This window comes from Oncorhynchus mykiss, chromosome 5, assembly GCF_013265735.2.
Source record: "Oncorhynchus mykiss isolate Arlee chromosome 5, USDA_OmykA_1.1, whole genome shotgun sequence".
Lineage (NCBI taxonomy): Eukaryota > Metazoa > Chordata > Actinopteri > Salmoniformes > Salmonidae > Oncorhynchus > Oncorhynchus mykiss.
The window spans coordinates 14,176,172-14,197,470 of record NC_048569.1 but is presented as its reverse complement, the minus strand read 5'-3'; the positions used below and the strand labels follow the sequence as shown (position 1 = coordinate 14,197,470).

General features: G+C 45.0%; 1 protein-coding gene across 4 annotated transcripts in view; it reads right to left on the bottom strand.

The window, feature by feature from the left end:
* LOC110523253 (ral guanine nucleotide dissociation stimulator) overlaps positions 1 to 21,299 on the bottom strand; it is an 80,877-nt gene that overhangs the window by 31,838 nt on the left and 27,740 nt on the right. For all 4 annotated transcript variants that reach the window (XM_036976848.1, XM_036976847.1, XM_036976845.1 and 1 more), the window contains exon 2: positions 2,312 to 2,643. In XM_036976848.1, the coding sequence (XP_036832743.1) occupies positions 2,312 to 2,643 (332 nt within the window). The remainder of the gene's footprint in view (positions 1 to 2,311; positions 2,644 to 21,299) is intronic.

Genomic DNA, 21,299 nt, shown 5'->3' with positions numbered 1-21,299 from the left:
TCTCCCCCACCCACCCACCCACCCATCCATCCATCCTCTCCTCCACCCACCCACCCACCCATCCATCCTCTCCTCCACCCACCCACCCATCCATCCTCTCCTCCACCCACCCACCCATCCTCTCCTCCACCCACCCACCCATCCATCCATCCATCCACCCATCCATCCATCTTCTCCTCCACCCACCCATCCATCCATCCTCTCCTCCACCCACCCACCCATCCATCCATCCATCCATCCTCTCCTCCACCCACCCACCCATCCTCTCATCCATCCATCCTCTCCTTTACCCACCCACCCATCCTCTCCCCCACCCACCCACCCATCCATCCTCTCCTCCACCCACCCACCCATCCATCCTCTCCTCCACCCACCCACCCATCCATCCTCTCCTCCACCCACCCATCCATCCATCCTCTCCTCCACCCTCTCCTCCACCCACCCACCCATCCATCCATCCATCCTCTCCTCCACCCACCCACCCATTCCTCCATCCATCCACCATCCTCTCATCCATCCATCCTCTCCCCCACCCACCCACCCACCCACCCATCCATCCATCCTCTCCTCCACCCACCCACCCACCCATCCTCTCCTCCACCCACCCACCGATCCATCCTCTCCTCCACCCACCCACCCATTCCTCCATCCATCCACCCACCCATCCATCCTCTCCTCCACCCACCCACCCATTCCTCCATCCATCCACCCATCCTCTCATCCATCCATCCTCTCCTTTACCCACCCACCCATCCATCCATCCTCTCCTCCACCCACCCACCCACCCATCCATCCATCCATCCATCCTCTCCTCCACCCACCCACCCATTCCTCCATCCATCCACCCATCCTCTCATCCATCCATCCTCTCCTTTACCCACCCACCCATCCTCTCCCCCACCCACCCACCCACCCATCCATCCATCCTCTCCTCCACCCACCCATCCTCTCCTCCACCCACCCACCCATCCATCCTCTCCTCCACCCACCCACCCATCCTCTCCTCCACCCACCCATCCATCCATCCATCCTCTCCCCCACCCACCCATCCATCCATCCATCCTCTCCTCCACCCACCCATCCATCCATCCATCCTCTCCCCCACCCACCCACCCACCCACCCATCCATCCTCTCCTCCACCCACCCACCCATCCTCTCCTCCACCCACCCACCCACCCATCCATCCTCTCCTCCACCCACCCACCCATCCATCCTCTCCTCCACCCACCCATCCATCCATCCTCTCCTCCACCCTCTCCTCCACCCACCCACCCACCCACCCATCCATCCATCCATCCATCCATCCATCCTCTCCTCCACCCACCCACCCATTCCTCCATCCATCCACCATCCTCTCATCCATCCATCCTCTCCTTTACCCACCCACCCATCCTCTCCCCCACCCACCCACCCACCCACCCATCCATCCATCCTCTCCTCCACCCACCCACCCACCCATCCTCTCCTCCACCCACCCACCGATCCATCCTCTCCTCCACCCACCCACCCATTCCTCCATCCATCCACCCACCCATCCTCTCATCCATCCATCCTCTCATCCACCCACCCATCCATCCATCCATCGATCCACCCATCCTCTCCTCCACCCACCCATCATCTCCTCCACCCACCCATCCATCCTCTCCTCCACCCACCCACCCATCCATCCTCTCCTCCACCCATCCATCCATCCTCTCCTCCACCCACTCACCCCTCCATCCATCGATCCACCCACCCATCATCTCCTCCACCCACCCATCATCTCCTCCACCCACCCATCCATCCTCTCCTCCACCCACCCACCCATTCCTCCATCCATCCACCCATCCTCTCCTCCACCCACCCATCCATCCATCCTCTCCTCCACCCATCCATCCATCCTCTCCTCCACCCACCCACCCATCTATCCATCCATCCTCTCATCCACCCATCCATCCATCCATCCTCTCCTCCACCCATCATCCATCCATCCTCTCATCCACCCACCCATCCTCTCATCCATCCATCCTCTCATCCACCCATCCATCCATCCTCTCCTCCACCCATCATCCATCCATCCTCTCATCCATCCATCCACTCATCCACCCATCCTCTCCTCCACCCACCATCCATCCATCCTCCACCCACCCATCCATCCATCCACTCACCCACTCATCGACCCATCCATCCTCTCATTTATGTGTATCTCCATCCACCCAGCTTTTCCATCCATCTATATTTCTTCCACCAATCAACCAATGGATCTATCCATCCATCTGTCAATTCATCCATCTATCCCGACCTCTGTCTCTCCGCCCTCCCTCTACTCACCTGTTGAGCAGTAGGTCCAGGACCTGCTTGGTGGAGGTGAAGGAGCGGTAGGTGCAGAGGAAGATGGTGACGTAGGTGGAATCGTTGCCCCGGACCATGTACTCCACCAGCTTCTCCAGCGTGCCTGCCTTGATGGTGCGCACCTTGCACGTCTCGTACAGGCTGAGGGCCGCATCCGTCTCTACACCCAGCCAGCGCTGGCCCTTACTAGCCCCGCTGCCGCCACTGTGATGGCCAGGATGGTGGTGGTGGTGGAGCATCTGAACCTTCCGCAGGGTGATGGTGTACACCGCCCCGTCCTCCACCTCCTCACCGATCTCCTGGGTCGTATTCTGGAAGACAGAGGGCACGAGAGAGAGAGAGAGGGTTAGATACTCAATCTTTTTTACTTCCAGAGGCTATGACACACATGAAAACCAAATGAAGCCTGGTCCATACTAATTTAGCTTTTTCTCTAAAAGATTGGAGCTGGCTTTTACTTTAGTTACACATTGAACGATGCAATACATAGAACCATTGATTAATAGACTATTACTGTGTAATACAGTACATAGAACCATTGATCAATAGACTATTACTGTGTAATACAGTACATAGAACCATTGATCAATAGACTATTGCTGTGTAATACAGTACATATAACCACTGATTAAGACTATTGCTGTGTTATACAGTACATAACCGTTGATTAATAGACTATTGCTGTGGAATACAGTGCATAACCGTTGATTAATAGACTATTGCTGTGTAATACAGTACATATAACCACTGATTAAGACTATTACTGTGTAATACAGTACATAGAACCATTGATTAATAGACTATTGCTGTGTAATACAGTACATAGAACCACTGATTAAGACTATTGCTGTGTAATACAGTACATAACCATTGATTAATAGACTATTGCTATGTAATACATAACCATTGATTAATATACTATTGCTGTGGAATACAGTGCATAACCGTTGATTAATAGACTATTGCTGTGTAATACAGTACATAACCATTGATTAGACTATTGCTGTGTTATACATAACCATTGATTAATATACTATTGCTGTGTTATACAGTACATAACCGTTGATTAATAGACTATTGCTGTGGAATACAGTACATAACCGTTGATTAATAGACTATTGCTGTGTAATACAGTACATAACCATTGATTAGACTATTGCTGTGTAATACAGTACATAACCATTGATTAGACTATTGCTGTGTAATACAGTACATAACCATTGATTAGACTATTGCTGTGTAATACAGTACATAACCATTGATTAGACTATTGCTGTGTAATACAGTACATAACCATTGATTAGATTATTGCTGTGTAATACAGTATTGGAGTATTCCCCGCCACATGTTATTGGTATTATTGCGAGACAGTTTTAGAAGGAATTGATTTTATTTGCCTCTGGTCTAGGCTATAACAACTCCATTTCCCAGTGACAGACCATCACAGCGCCTTTGGTCCCACTCCTTCTGTTGATTTGTTGCACCCATACCAGTCTGGCCAAACAATACTCACTCCATCATCCTGTGACCCACTTGTTCAATATGGGTTATTTTTAGTCCAACGCAATAACACTCAAAATTGAACTAGCCCCTTAGTCTCAGGCCAAAAACAATTCTGGCACGCAACGTTATGCCACGACATGTTCCCAGTAGTTTTTGGTTCCTCGGCCAGCTGCTCGCCTCGCCAGCACAACACAACACAGGGCAGAGCACAGAGCACGGCCTTCTTATCGGATGGCATACAGGATGTGGATAAGGCCTGATAGCAGAAGCGGACAGACGTAAACAGAGTGAGGACCGAACAGCTGTGCTGTAGAGGATGGACATTATGACTGCCTGCTGACACACTGGGTGATATTTTAAAAATAGTCCAGTTGTTAAAGTAGCTGCTAGTGCTTTAGGCTTTCCAGCACAGCACTTGTTTCACGGCACTTCAAAAATGGTTTAAATAAATTGATGATTGCATTTATCTGAGGTTGCACTGATTGACTGTGCCGTTGTCCCTTTTCACAATGGAAAGTTTTGATCACAATGTCAAAAGCCACTGCCAAGACACTCATTCAACTATGTAATTTCATTAAACCACGGATAGGGGACACCCACGCAATCGGATGGGTCAACAGTCTGAAGTTGAAGGCAGACAGCCTGCGTTCCCTTTCTGGGTCGTGTTGAGGAAGTTTTGAGCCGGACTGAAACTCGTCTGGAAAATATTAGATATCATAAAACATGTTGTATAAATATTTACCCAAACGTGAGCTTGTGCTGTGTTGCACATGCAGTATCAGTGTCAGCCAAGGGGCTGATCTTAGAACAGATGTTATCCTGCTGTGGTGTCTATGACTATATAAACAGTCAGTCTCATGACTGATACGCTCCTTGAGCTATTATATGGGTCAGAACTTATCTCACATGCTAAAGCGAAGATGGGCAATCTTATCCTTTTATTCTAGCCAAGCAGTAACAATTTTACTAATAAACTAACCATAGTCTTTATTCAAGATTTTGATTGGGAGAATTTGATATGTTAAGGCCAGTTTATACTTGGTCTAAAGACATGTCTGTAGACAATGAGAACGTGACAACGACATTTCATTTATACTCCGGTGGAATGTCTGTAGAAAGTTGCTGCGACTGTCAGTTTTCTTGATGCACAGACGTGAAAAAAGCTAGAGGGAGAGAGTGAGTGAAGACGCCGTCAGCTAGAGGGAGAGAGTGAGTGAAGACGCCGTCAGCTAGAGAGAGAGAGTGAGTGAAGACGCCGTCAGCTAGAGGGAGAGAGAGAGTGAAGACGCCGTCAGCTAGAGGGAGAGAGAGAGTGAAGACGCCGTCAGCTAGAGGGAGAGAGAGAGTGAAGACGCCGTCAACTAGAGGGAGAGAAAGAGTGAAGACGCCGTCAGCTAGAGGGAGAGAGTGAGTGAAGACGCCGTCAGCTAGAGGGAGAGAGAGAGTGAAGACGCCGTCAGCTAGAGGGAGAGAGAGAGTGAAGACGCCGTCAGCTAGAGGGAGAGAGAGAGTGAAGACGCCGTCAGCTAGAGGGAGAGAGAGAGAGTGAAGACGCCGTCAACTAGAGGGAGAGAAAGAGTGAAGACGCCGTCAGCTAGAGGGAGAGAGTGAGTGAAGACGCCGTCAGCTAGAGGGAGAGAGAGAGTGAAGACGCCGTCAGCTAGAGGGAGAGAGAGAGTGAAGACGCCGTCAGCTAGAGGGAGAGAGAGTGAAGACGCCGTCAGCTAGAGGGAGAGAGTGAGTGAAGACGCCGTCAGCTAGAGGGAGAGAGAGAGTGAAGACGCCGTCAGCTAGAGGGAGAGAGAGAGTGAAGACGCCGTCAACTAGAGGGAGAGAAAGAGTGAAGACGCCGTCAGCTAGAGGGAGAGAGAGAGTGAAGACGCCGTCAGCTAGAGGGAGAGAGAGTGAAGACGCCGTCAGCTAGAGGGAGAGAGAGTGAAGACGCCGTCAGCTAGAGGGAGAGAGAGAGTGAAGACGCCGTCAGCTAGAGGGAGAGAATGAGTGAAGACGCCGTCAGCTAGAGGGAGAGAGAGTGAAGACGCCGTCAGCTAGAGGGAGAGAGAGTGAAGATGCTGTCAGCTAGAGGGAGAGAGAGTGAAGACGCTGTCAGCTAGAGGGAGAGAGAGAGTGAAGATGCTGTCAGCTAGAGGGAGAGAGAGAGTGAAGACGCTGTCTGCTAGAGGGAGAGAATGAGTGAAGACGCCGTCAGCTAGAGGGAGAGAGAGTGAAGACGCCGTCAGCTAGAGGGAGAGAGAGAGTGAAGACGCTGTCAGCTAGAGGGAGAGAGAGAGTGAAGACGCTGTCTGGCTGTCTGCCCTGTAGTCTGGTCCCGGCCCCGGCCTGTCTGGCTGTTCTGGCATGTCACCTAACACACACCAGATAACTTTGACTCCACAGAGAGTTAGAGTTGTCAACTCCAGTGTGTGTGTGTGTGTGTGTGTGTGTGTGTGGTCTTGTTCATCTAGCCCTGTGGTGACCTAAAATCCCCCAAAGTCCCCACAAGGATAGTAAAACAAGGAAAATTCCCCCTCGTGGGAACATTTCCCCATGTCCCCATGAGGACAAGGGCTATTTTAAGCTTAGGAATTGGGGTTGGGTTTAGGGTTAGATTTAGGGTTATGGTTAATGTTAGGGAAAATAGGATTTTGAATGGAATTTAGGTCCCCACGAGGACAGAAGAACAAAATGCGTGTGTGTGTCTGAGAGAACGTTGTTCTGAAAAGCAGCTATCTGCCTGTTATTACATTTATTTACTCTAATCTGTTGCTGGCTGTCCACACTCCACAGTAGATGGATCGTTCCATTTTGGCATGTTTAAAGGCGGTTCCTAAGTTCCAAATGTCAGTGTGTCTACCCTTGGGGTGACAGTAGGGTCATAAAACACCCCTCGTCTCCATAACCATGTCGGTTAGCTGTTAGAAGTTATTGCCCAGTGCTCCGTATTGGATGGTATTATTATCCCCTCAACCCCAACCTCCTGTCTAACACACACATAGCAGTAACCGTCAGGGGACTTTCCTAGTTCAGGAGACAGGGGTCTGTGTGTCTGTGTGTGTGTGAAGTACCTTACGTGCCTACAGTCAGTCAGATCTTCCCCTGACTGTGTGTGAGTACCGGATATGAGAGTATGTCAAGAGCTTCAACTGCTTTCAGAATAGGATGTATGCAGTGAGGATACACCCACAGCTGGTTACACTTACCTACACATACATGTATGGTCTGTTTAGGACGTAACTATGACAACATAAGGGAGATCCTGCATACAAACAAACACACCCACTGCAGGCAAAGAAAAGGCACATGAAGAAACGGTTGTCAATCAACAGGCTCCAGTGGGTGAGACACCAGATCGCTAGGACCCCACAGTTAGCTTGGAATTGGCTTACTCACACACAGCACCACAGAAACACACAGAACATTATTCACAATGACCAACTGACTTTCCTTAGTAACTACAACAAACTGACAACCCTGAAAGCGTTTGGATTACTTGGACATTATCTCTCCATCTCTCAATCTCTCCGTCTCTTTTGTGTGATTCCTCTCATTATTATTATTTACAGACAGACATTCCACTGGCGCTCCACAGGCCGTCTCAGCCTGCCGTCTCAGCCTGCCGCCATCGAGAGAGGGAGAGAGATGGTAGGGGGGGGGGGGGGGGGGGGGGAATAGACAGAGGATGAAAAGGAAAGAGGGCAGACAAAGGGAGTAAGGGGAACAGGATGTTAACTAAAGGGAATAAGGACCTTTGTGCATGTGTACTGTATAATCAGTGTGTGTGTGTGTGGTACTAAGACAAAGTTGTGCTGATGTGAGACCATTCTGGGGGTTATTGTGGCCTATTCCAGGAAGGTTTATCTTTCTCTCTCACACACACAGACTTCCCAGGGGGGTTACAAGTGGAGGCTTGAAGTTTAGGCACTTCTCTCTGCTCTGCGGGGACTTAAAAGAGGGGGGTGAGATGGGAAGACAGGACCTCACACATACACACACACTGCACACACACTCATGGCTCTAGTAATGAGAATCTCTTATGCCTGTCTGCATTTGTCTACTTCATCAGCACTGACAAGTGGTGTGTGTGTGTCCTGTACTAGGGAAAGAGAGAGGGATGACATCCTTCCTCTGGACTTAAAGGGAAACACACGAAGGGACAGATGGATGGTGAATGGATGGGTAGCAACATGCAACAGGGTGGTGTAATGGACACATGAAAGGATCCATGTTGACACTGAGCAAACTTTGTTTAGGTGCCAATACAAACCACTAGTGTATGTTTTGTTGAGTTTTAGCCCATGATGCAATCCACCAAATGTAAATAACAAAATGCTGTTAGAGTATTAACTTCCTGTAAGGAAGTGTTTCGATAAGGACACTATACGGATTTCCCTTGTTGTTGCAATGTTCCTGTAAGTCTAGAAAGCCAGACAGCTGTGTTTTGACCACTCACTCCCCCTCTCCCTCCTTCTTTTCTCCTCTCCTTCTCTTCCCCTCCCTAATTATCTCCTCTCTCCCTCTGTAAGACACATCTGGAATTAGTCTCTCTTCTCTGTCCACATCGCTCTTTCTTTCTCTTCCTTCTAAAGTTTCTATTCACTCCAAGCTTCACCTGGTTCCTTTCCCTCAATGTAATCTGGAAGCATAACCACAATGGGGCTCGTGCACGTAACACGAACACTCATAGAACACACAAGTATGCACACACACACTGAGCGTAATCCCCATTAGTCTAAAATTGTTTGTGTGTGTGTGTGTGCAAATGTTTGTGTGTTTCTTAAGAGTGTTCATCAGCTCAAGTACCCAGTTTCCTACACACAGGCACACAAATCCCTGCACTTGCAGACCAAATAGCACTGGAAAGAAAACAGGACAAAAACCTGCCCAAACTATACAGAAAACAGCTTGCAACAAATGTGACTGCACTGGTGGTGGAAAAGACCATGTTATCATAACATTGTCAAAAGAGTTAGTTTATTGAGAAACATTTTGTTTATATATGGAGCCTTCAGAAAGTATTCAGACCCCTTGACTTTTTCCCTATTTTGTTACGTTACAGCCTTATTCTAAAACTTTTTTTTTCCCCTCATCAATCTACACACAATAACCCATAACGATGAAGCAAAAACACATTAAGAAATTATTGCAAAATTATAAAAAACTAAAATATCACATTTATATAAGGATTCAGACCCTTTACTCAGCGATTACAGCATAGAGTCTTCTTGGGTATGATGCTACAAGCTTGGCACACCTGTATTTGGGGAGTTTCTCCCATTCTTCTCTGCAGATCCTCTCAAGCTCTGTCAGATTGGATGGGGAGTGTCGCTGCACGGCTATTTCCAGGTCTCTACAGAGATGTTCGATCTGGTTCAAGTCCGGGCTGTGCCACTCAAGGACATTCAGAGACTTGTCCCGAAGCCACTCTTGCGTTGTCTTGGCTGTGTGCTTAGGGTCATTGTCCTGTTGGAAGGTGAACCTTTGCCTCAGTCTGAGGTCCTGAGCGCTCTGGAGCAGGTTTTTAATCGAGTACATTGCTCTGTTCATCTTTGCCTCGATCCTGGCTAGTCTCCCAGTCCCGGATGCAGAAAAACATCCCCACAGCATGATGCTGCCACCACCATGCTTCACCGTAGGGATGGTGCCAGGTCTACAAGTATTTTGCTACACTCGCAATAACATCTGCTAACCATGTGTATGTGACCAATAAAATGTTATTGGATTTTAAGGTTTCCTCCAGTAGTGATGCTTGGCATTCAGGTCAAAGTATTCAATCTTGGTTTCATCAGAGAATCTTGTTTCTCATGGTCTGAGAATCTATAGGTGCCTTTTGGCAAACTCCAGGCTGTCATGTGCCTTTTACTGAGGAGTGGCATCCATCTGGCCACTCTACCATAAAGGCCTGATTTGTGGAGTGCTGCAGAGATGGTTGTCCTTCTGAAAGGTTCTTCCATCTCCACAGAGGAACTCTTGAGCTCTGTCAGAGTGACCAATGGGTTCTTGGTCACCTCCTGACCAAGGCCCTTCTCCCCCAATTTCTCAGTTTGGCCAGGCGGCCAGCTCTAGGAAGAGTCTTGGCGGTTCCAAACTTCTACCATTTAAGAATGATGGAGGTCACTGTGCTCTTGGGGACCTTCAAATGCCCCAGAAATATTTTGGTAGCCTTACCCAGATCTGTGCCTCGACACAATCATGTCTCTGAGCTCCACAGACAATTCCTTCTCACTCATGACTTGGTTTTTGCTCTGACCTAACCTAACATAATGTGGAAAAAGGCAAGAGGTTTGAATACTTTCCGAAGGCCCTGTATGTATTTATTTTAGAGCCACATACTCTGTCCTTTGGGGTATGTCACAACACAGAATCAATTCATTGGCCCTAACTTTCCTTTTGTGAAATAACTTCATATTTTGGGATGCTATAACTGACTCAACACTCCCAACAAAAAACAATATGAAAGTTGTGCTTTTATTAATGAACCAGAAAACTATCAAGAGCTACAGTATATCTGAACATTTATCTAAGTTAGCTGGCTAACTTCATCCTAACTTAAGGTTAGGGATTGCATTTTGGGACACATTTTTGGAATGCCTCTTGCCAACATCACCCTAACATTACTACACTTACACCCAACCTACGAATGGACTGAACCAAAAACCAAACAAGGGGGTGTATGTCGGGGACAGAACAGCCCTCCCTGCCAGAGACTGATGTCTCAGTGGCCAACAGTCACTCTCTACCCCCCTTCTCGCGAACCCTGATGGCCCCTGAAGTGAAGCGATGATATCATGTGCCACTTAGATCTCTGATCGGCCCGGGCGATTGTTTATATCTTGCCTTCAGTCCCTCCACGGCTGCCACATTCAATCCCTCCTCTCTCCTTTTCTCATTCAGCCAAGTCTCTCAGGATTACTTTATGGTTGCTATAATTAAGCTAAGGTCCAAGGGGGTGTGGTATATTTCCAATATACCACGGCTAAGGGCTATTCTTAGGTACGTCGCAACGCCCCTAGGCTGTGGTATATTGGCAATATAACACAAACACCTTATTGCTATTAAAAACTGGTTACCAACATAATTAGAGCAGTAAAAATACATGTTTGTCATACCCATGGTATACGGTCTGATATACCACGGCTGTCAGCCAATCAGCATTCAGGGATCGAACCCCGTCAGTTTATAATGTATTAATGTGGTTATAATAAGGACACTCCTTCTACTATCCATCCAGGTACGTGTAGAATGTACAGTATGGGTGGGCAAAGTATCATTAATGGAATCAATTCTTGGTTTTAGAGAATGCTACAGAGGATATGTGGAGGAGAAGGCCAGAGAGAGAGTAAGGAGAGCGATAGAGAGGGGAAGTTCTTTGGCAAAGGGCTAATGCTGGTGGCTAATGCCGGTAGCGTCTGCTGTGACATCTCTAAAGTCCTGTGAGGACCCTAGGCTCATAGCTTTAACACCCATATATATATATATATATAAGAAGTAGTGCTGGATGCATATGCATATATATATATATATATATATATATTATAAACTGTTATTTTGTGAGGGAACATACTAAACGCATGTATCCTGTACTACGGTAACAAAGGGTCACAGGGTTTAACTCTCTTTTCATTTTCCATCTCACACACTAGCCCTTCATCTCCTAAGGAAATGATTACCCTACAATTAAATAAATGTGTGCTTTGGTCCGAAGTTGGAGCAGGATATCTGGCCTGGTATGTTCTGGCACGTTGCTGCTGGTTTTAACAGAGCAGTGAGAGTCAGCACATGAAACATCAGGTGGACACCTACGCAAACCAGGGGAGGACTGAGCAAAGCAGAAACTCATCTAATTCAGTCTGTTATGACAACTCTTGTTTTGTCCTCATTTATGTATTTTGGGCTAGTTAAAATAATTTGGCACGCAATATTCCAAATCAATACTTCAGCAATGTAGAATAAATAAAAGAGGGTGTTAGTGCCCATTTGCTTACAGAGACCTGAAAAGTTGGGCTCTCTGAAAATCCTCTCTGTATTTATTTCACCCAAAAGGCACCATCAGTCTTCTTAGCAGTGGGAGTTAGGTTTGAAAGGATTGATACTGTCAATCTGTAGCTGACCAAAGGAGCGAGTCTGTCTGCAAGACACCCACGCAAAAACAATTTATTAGAGCAGTGTTAGCATGGAGGAGTAATGCTATCACCAGAAGTGAACTCCCTTTAAAACAGCACAGACTGGCCATTGGATATCTAACCGGAGCAAGCCCAAGGTTGGGTCTTTGTGTTTCACCCTCCTTTGTTTGGTGTCGGTGAAGAAGGTCAAGTTCCTTCATTGCTGTGGCTATGACTGGGAAGGTGTAAGATAATAGGATAATATTGGAGACAACACTGTGTGCTGCTAGCCTGCGTCTTCTGTTTTGGGTCAGACACACACATTCCTCTGTGCAGGAATCTGTAAGAATAACACTGTCGCACTTTACTATGACAATATGGAGGAGAGGAATGAGGACTGGAAGTAACTAAGGGGGAAAAGGGGTACCACAGGGTTGACCAATCTTTATTTTACATTTTCATATTGCTAGCAAATATTTTGTCCCTGTTCCGTAAATTCCCCCAGACTTAAGAGTCATCTTTTCCGGCTGATAATCAGATCGAGCGTAACGTAAACTTGTTTTTGAAATGATTATGTTCTCTCAATGGCCGTAAATCAACACCTAGCTCTGGCTGCCAGAGCTCTGTGGGGGTGGACGTTTAAAGGGACAACAGGGAGATAAAGAACTAGGCCTGATGGGGTCCAGATGTGCAGCTGTAGTACTGTACTGCTTGAGCCTCAGTCTCCCTTTAGAGAGCCCTGTCACCACAATATGGCCTCCATTCACATCCCTCTGCAATTCTGCCCTCTTCAAACCCTGCTCTCACATCTCCTTTCCTCTATAGCAGCACTCCCGTTCACTCCTTTTCACTGCCCTAAATCAATCCCCCCTCTCTCTCTCGCTCCCAACTCTAAATCACTGTCCCTTCTATTGTCCAGCCCTTTTTGTCATTCAATGCTGTTCAGTGTTCTCTCAATCGATAATACAACAATGCCGTGACGACAACACAAGGAGCTCTGTGTCTATCAGACTCCGTGCCGGGCAGACTCTGCTTTGGTTTGTCATGTCTGAACTATAGGCCTCTGATCGGAGAGAACTCGACATTGAATACACACAAAACCAGTGGTGTAAAGTACTGTGCTTTGCTTAATATAAGGAATTTTAAATGATTTATACATTTACTTCTGATATTTAGGTATACTTTAGCAATTACATTTACTTTTGATACTAAAGTATATTTAAAACCAAATACTTTTAGACTTTTAATCAAGTAGTATTTTACCAGTTGACTTTCACTTTTACTTGAGGAGCTTTCTATTAAAAAGGTATCTATACTTTTACTCAAGTATGACAATTTTTCCACCACAGCACAAAACCAAAACTACCAGCCAAAACCAGAGATGTTCCCTTTTCTTTATATGACCTAGAAAAAGATGTAATGTTGTCAATGTGTTGTGATATGCAATCCATTAACTCCCTGATCCTATGACCTAAGGATAAGGTAACAACTACATTCAGCTGTTTGGGTCCTTATCTATAGGCATGACCTATAGAACATACTAGAACAGGCTTAACAACAGTGTTATTTTTCTCATCTGCAAGAGCTAACACAGGAGTTTCAAACTGAAAATATCAAAGCAATACAGAAATGACAGAAAGCTGACCTGACCATAAGAAGAATGACGTAGCATTTATAATAAAAGCAGAACCTTAAAAGACATTCAATAACGCTTTGAATCTTTCTGAAACTAAAGCCTTATCCTGAATTTCTTTTGAGGTATTCAAAATCTTTTTCAACCGTTCTAACCCAACAGCAGAGTAATCTCATCCAGTGTTTTGAACAGTGAAGTTCGGCTCGCCCTGCATTCCCTGAGCCATTTTAACGACCCGGACTCTTTGGCGTCTAATCACGTAAATACGTTTCGCTTTAGTGCTGTGACCTAGAAGAACATCATGTTATTGTTTATGGCCAGAGGATAACAAGGAATTAAGTAGTAGTGCTGGATGCATGACATCATCAACTGTAGATGAGTGGAATCGATCTGATAGCCTTCGCTGGGAGCATCTTAATTGAATTTCCTAGTGGAAGGTTAAAAGGAAGGGCAGAAAGAGGGAGGGACATGGAGAACGAGGGAGGAAAATGGATGAAAAGAGAGGGAGGAGAGATTAAGAGAGGGACTGATGGAGAATGTAGGTAGAAGGAAACAGACACGTGGAGACAGAGTGTTTACAGGATTCTGGGGAAGCCTCTCTCAAACCCAGACTGGCTCAATATCCTACGATTACACAACCACTCACACACTATCAGATGGGAGAAGGCAGGTATTGGGTTTCCAGGAAAACACTGAATACAGACAGTCGAGGATCAATACATCTCCAGAGGTATCAAAGCTAAAACTGGGCCTGAAGTTGAACACCATCTGCTTTTATGGCCTCAAGACAGGCGTGGAGAGTGAGTGTGCAGGTAGCTTAGTGGTTAAGAGCAATGGGCCAGTAACCAAAAGGTTGTTGGTTCAAATCCTCAAGCCAACTAGGTGAAAAATCTAATCAATGTGCCCTTGAGCAAGGCACTTATCCAGAGCGACTAACGGGAGCAGTTAAGAGCATCTGATAAAATGTATCTTCAGAATGTCTTGAGCTAAACCCAATGAGAAAGTGGTGTAAGACGAATTGGGTATGAGAGGCCTGTCTTTTAAAATCGAAGAGAAGAGGGGACCTGACATAGAAGTTAGCTAATCACAATGAGGGTATTAGGACTGTGGTAGGAAGGGAGGGCCTTCACTTTCACTGAGGGTCACAGAGAGGATTTATATGTCTAGTGAAAAGGCCGAATAGGGTCTATAAAGTGAGTGTTGGGAGACATTCAATTTGACAGAAATGCCATAATGTAACATTCTCCGCTTTCTAGAGGACCAAAGAAAACATAAAACAGGCATGCGTCAAACAAACCATTCTTTGAAAATGTCTGTTCTATTTTACAGAAATGAGATAAACGGCCTGAAATTCTTGCCTCAAACTCACAGTCAATTTGCAGACGAAAACAAAATATAATACTAACATGAAAAAGCCACCCAGCAGAAGCTGGCTCTCTCGATGGTTCTTGAAGGCCAAAGAGGAGCTTGTGTGTTTGGTTTGCAGTGGTGTGTGTATGCGGCGAGTGCCCTGGAGTGAGAAGACTGATTAGCCTTAATCAACTAACAGGATTAAGAGTTGGAGGGATTAGATGAAGGCACAGTACCGCCACTCTCCAGGCACGTGACCAGCATTGGCGATACACGCATGCAGATTCCCAAAATGCCAAGCTGAAAATTTGCCACTCCGTGCCTTTAAAAAAACATATATTTTACCTTTGTTTAACTAGGCAAGTCAGTTAAGAACAAATTCTTATTTACAATGACGACCTAGGAACAGTGGGTTAACTGCCTTGTTCAGGGGCAGAACGACAGATTTTGACCTTGTCAGCTCGGGGATTGATCCCCACCTTGATCAACAGGAATCATGAGACAAACACCATGCTTGTTCGATAGCCTCGTGTCATCCTCTGCATTTAGAGGAAGATATAGAGTAGATTTATATATTGTCAGTTTGGGATTTCAGAAACAGGGACTCAGCCAAGGCTAAAATCATTTTAATTTCTTCAAAACATAATGTAGACCTATTGACTACGGATGGTTATCGAGACAGGGGGCTAAAGGCTTCTGCATGCTTCAGTGTACTCGCATACTCCCTTAAAAGACCTTCGCCTGAAAAATATGAAAAAGCGGCAAAAGTGCTGTTTGTCCATCTTGAGACGCCGTAGCCAGTATACACTTCCTCAAAATAGTCAGAATGAATCTAAGATAACTTAAGAAATCTGTCAATAATTTAATTTTTTTTGCAGAGGAGATCTTAGTTGCGTAATTTTACATCTAACTAAGATGTTTGGTGCAGTATTTCTCAAGTGAAAAAGTGTGAATGAAAATGAGTTGTCTATCGCTGAATAAAAAACAAACACTTCACTGAAGAATCCCTACTGTTGACCAATGACCGACGTAGGGGCGAAGACTTCGGCTCCGAACTTGGGCTTGCCTCGAGAAATGTTTGTGTGTGCACGTACAGTCGAAAAAAACATTGCCAAAAACCAAAACATCACAAAATGTCGTCATAATATATGCATTAACTGTTCCGGATAGGAAGCATGCAGACGCCTTAACAGACCTCTGCTATGTGTGACACAGTTTAGTGTTTTTTTCTGTTTACGAAATAATGGTATACAGTAAGCACCTGAGAGACATGGATGTTGTTGTATGTGTGTTAATATTTCCCTTTCCATGAACTACTAAACTGTACTTGACAGGCCAAGGCAAACCATTTCAACACACTATGGTCTAGTACTATATCTCTTGCAGACTGAGAAGTACTGAAAAGTAGGTTGAACACATAAATTGCTCAAATAGAGTGACTGGCTGGTCACTTCTTTTTCCTTCTCGATTTGGTCTATTTATGTTTATTGGAGGGAAAGTTGGCCGTGGAAAGAATGTGTCAGCCGGCTGAGACCTACGTCCCACTGTGTCTACGGGGGGGAAATGCTGGATGAACAAAATGTTTTTACCGTGAAGATCTCTATGGTCTGTAATATTATCATTATAGTATAATGGAAACTACAATCAAATCTAATCTGTTTAAGCAATGTGTATTCAGTATCTTTGTTTACAGCTACCCGCAGGGCACACACACCTGTCTTATTCTTGACTACCGGCAGGGCACACACACCTGTCTTATTCTTGAACAGTTCTGAAATGCGTGCGAGCGGAGTCCATATGGAATCTAGAGTAGCCTACTCAAAACCATTCTGTTAGTTTATTGGAAAACAACTATGTTCCTCGGCATACACATCAAGGACAAACTGAAATGGTCCACCCACACAGACAGTGTGGTGAAGAAGGAGCAACAGCAACAGAGCTTGTCACCCAAAACTCTCCCAAACCTTTTTCAGATGCACAATTGATAGCACCCTGTTGGGCTGTATCACCGCCTGGTACAGCAACTGCACCGCCCACAACCACAAGGCTCTCCAGAGGGTGGTGCAGTCTGCACAACACATCACCGGGGGCAAACTACCTGCCCTCCAGGACAAGGACAACAACCAGGGCAACAACCACCCGAGTTTACCCCGCTATCATCCAGAAGGTGAGATCAGTACAGGTGCATCAAAGCTGGGACTGAGACAGAAGCCGTTTTTCAGTCTCAAGGCTATCAGACTGTTAAACAGCCATCACTAACACAGAGAGGCTGGTGCCTACATAGAGATTCAAAATCCTTGGCCACTTTAATAAATGGATCACTAGTCACTTTAATAATAATGTTTACATATCTTATATTACTCATATACTGTATTTTATACCATCTATTGCATCTTACATGATGGATGAGCGATGACTTGCATCTTGCACAGTCATCGCTCATCCATATATTTTTATGTACATATTCTTATTCCATCCCTTTAGATGTGTGTGTATTAGGTAGTTGTTGTGGAATTGTTAGATATTACTGCACTGTCGGAACTAGAAGCACAAGCATTTCGCTACACTCACATTAACATCTGCTAACCATGTGTATGTGACTTAATCTCATTTTTACTGCAAACTGCTGCATATCTACAGATAGACAAAACGTTAAAATCCTAACGCTGCAGAATTATTTTGCTGCACCAATACAGGTCCAGGTAAGATCCTACATCTCTACTACTGACTAAATACTGTATTCAAGGTTCAATTGAATTCCCTATCGTTCAGGTAATATTCAGTCCAAACTACTACACCTCCATTCCTAATGCGCAGACTACTTCAAGCAGAGAGTAATCAGTGTGGTCACTTTCTATTCTCCTCTTTGACCAAGTTTTGCTGATGATTTAGGGCCATAAGATATGGCTACAGAGTGTGTCAGTGAACACGATACACCTGTTTCCTTCTGCCAGCACACTATAACTAAGAGCCTGGCACGAAATTTGCCAGTTGCTCTCGCTCAAGCTTCCTCTGATTTTGTACAGTACAGTATGGGTGGAGGAAGTATAGTTGTTGCTCAATGAAACAGCAGATGTAAAATTCAGCTGAGGCCATTATTTTCCCAAAGGACAAGCAGCAGTGGAGTTATTCAGCTAGCCAACTCTCCCCGACCCCCCTCCAGAACTACACGAGGAAGAAGACTTGAACAAAGAAAATGATTCTAACAAAGATTTCGAAGATCCATGGATGGACGACACGCTTCACAGTCACACACTACTCACAAAAGGTCATTACTGTACAGGAACGTTTCAGTCATTTAAGAGGCATTATTTCCCCCACAGACATAAAATATATTTCAGTATGAGACTACTTCAATACATGTTGCTTCTCCCAAACCCATCCAGTTTTTTTCTCTGGTTATTTTAGTTAATTGGTTATAATAGGGGAAGAGTGTGGAGTTGAAGGATTTCAACCCCGTACACTGAGATTGGACACCAGAGAGGCTGTGGGTTGGAGGCAGTCTGACCTGTCTGAGCTTTAGAAAACCCCTGATCTTATTGCCGCCTTGGAGCCAGGAGAGAGAATTAGAAAGATGTAGTGACTCACACACACAGCTGTCGACAGAGTGCACACACAGCCACATCCCCTGCCCACACACCCTCATTCAAGGGTTCTTTATTTTTACATTGTAAAATAATAGTGAAGACATCAAAACTATGAAATAAAACATATGGAATGATGTTAAATAAATAAAAATATATTTTATATTCAAGATTCTTCAAAGTAGCCACCGTTTGCCTTGATGACAGCTTTGCACACTCTGGAAGGCTATTACAACAGTCTTGAAGGATTTCCTAAATATGCTGAGTACATGTTGGCTGCTTTTCCATCACTCTGCGGTCCAACTCATCCCAAACCATCTCAGTTGGGTTGCGGTAAGGTGATTGTGGAGGCCAGGTCATCTGATGCAGCACTCTGTCACTCTCCTTCCTGGTCAAATAGCCCATACACAGCCTGGAGGTGTGTTGGGTCATTGCCCTGTTGAAAAACAGCGCAAACCAGATGGGATGGCGAAACGCTGCAGAATGCTGTGGTTGCCATGCTGGTTAAGTGTGCCTAGACTTCTAAATAAATCACAGACAGTCTCACCAGCAAAACACCCCCACACCATCACACCTCCTCCTCCATGCTTCACGATGGGAACTACACATGCGGATATCATCTGTTCACCTACTCTGCGTCTCACAAAGACACGGTGGTTGGAACCAAAAATCTCAAATTTGGACTCATCAGACCAAAGGACAGATTTCCACCGGTCTAATGTTCATTGCTCGTGTTTCTTGGCCCAAGCAAGTCTCTTATTATTATTGGTGTCCTTTAGTAGTGGTTTCTTTGCAGCAATTTGACCATGAAGGCCTGATTCACACAGTCTCCTCTGAACGGTTGATGTTGAGATGTCTGTTACTTGACATCATTTGGGTTTTTATTTATTTCTGAGTCTGGTAACTCAAATTAATTTATCCTCTACCGCAGAGGGAACTCTGGGTCTACCTTTCCTGTGGTGGTCCTCATGAGAGCCAATTTCATCATAGCGCTTGATGGTTTTTGCGACTGCACTTGAAGAAACGTTCAAAGTTCTTGAAATTATCCGGATTGACTGACCTTCATAAATTAAAGTAATGATGGAATGTCGTTACTCTTTACTTATTTGAGCTGTTCTTGCCATAATATGTGTAACGGATGTGAAACGGCTAGCTAGTTAGCGGTGGTGCACGATAAATAGCATTTCAATCGGTGACGTAATTTGCTCTGAGACCTTGAAGTAGTAGTTCCCCTTGCTCTGCAAGGGCCGTGGCTTTTGTGGAGCGATGGATAACGATGCTTCGTGGGTGACTGTTGTTGATGTGTGCAGAGGGTCCCTGGTTCGCGCTCGGGTATGGGCGAGGAGACTGTCTAAAGTTATATTGTTACATATGGACTTGGTATTTTACCAAATAGGGCTATATTCTGTATACCTTGTGACCTTGTGACAACACAACTGATTGGCTCAAACGCTAAGAAGGAAAGAAACTGCACAAATGACCTAACAAGACTACCTCATGAAGCTTGTTGAGAGAATTCCAAGGTGTGCAAAAAATGTCATTAAGGCAAGAATCTGGAATATAAAACATATCTTTTTTATTTGTTTAACACTTTTCTGGTTACTACATGATTCCATATGTGTTTATTTCATAGTTTTGATGTCTTCACTGTCTACAATGCAAAAAAATAGTAAACAGAAAGAAAAACCCTGTATTGAGTAAGTGTGTCCAAACTTTGGACTGGTACTGTAAATTACACACACACATATACATATATATATATATATATATATATATATATATATATATATATATATATATACATACATACATACATACATACATACATACATACATACATACATACATACATATATATATATTTTTTTATTTTTTTTTACTTTTACCCCAATTTTTACTTTTTCTCCCCAATTTCGTGATATCCCATTGGTAGTCTTGTCCCATTGGTAGTCTTATCCCATTGGTAGTCTTGTCCCATTGGTAGTCTGGGGCGGCAGGGTAGCCTAGTGGTTAGAGCGTTGGACTAGTAACCGGAAGGTTGCGAGTTCAAACCCCCGAGCTGACAAGGTACAAATCTGTCGTTCTGCCCCTGAACAGGCAGTTAACCCACTGTTCCCAGGCCGTCATTGAAAATAAGAATTTGTTCTTAACTGACTTGCCTGGTTAAATAAAGGTAAAATAAATAAAAAAAAATAAAAGTCTTGTCCCATTGGTAGTCTTGTCCCATTGGTAGTCTTGTCCCATCGCTGAAACTCCCGTATGGACACAGGAGAGGCGAAGGTCGAGGGCCATACGTCCTCCGAAACACGACCTTGCCAGACAGGTTGTGTCCCACATCTAAAATCAGTCCCTGATTCAAGGGGGAAAATGAAGAAATGCAGTGGAACTGGCTTCGAAGTCCAGAGTTGAGTTTGAGGGACATAGCCTATTACTGACATCACCAGCGAGGCAGTGTGTTATTTGGAAAGTAGAAAACATACTGCTTGGACAACAGTCAACACTGTGACGTATTGAAATCCAATTGAAACGATTATTGTGACTGGTTCACTGGCTTCGTTTTAAAAGCTGTCTTGTACCATTTGGGGGGAAAACAACTAGTGACGGGTGTTGTGTCTGTTCCATACAATAATAGTGTTTTTAAAACATTAAAATCAAATTGATGATGGCTCCAACTCATATAACCTTGTCCTCAAAAGGGATTTCATGGATGATTATTTATGACTGGTATTCATTTAATAAGCAGCATAGACTTGTTGAGCAATTTCTTTAGTAAAATTATAACAGTGACTATAACGATT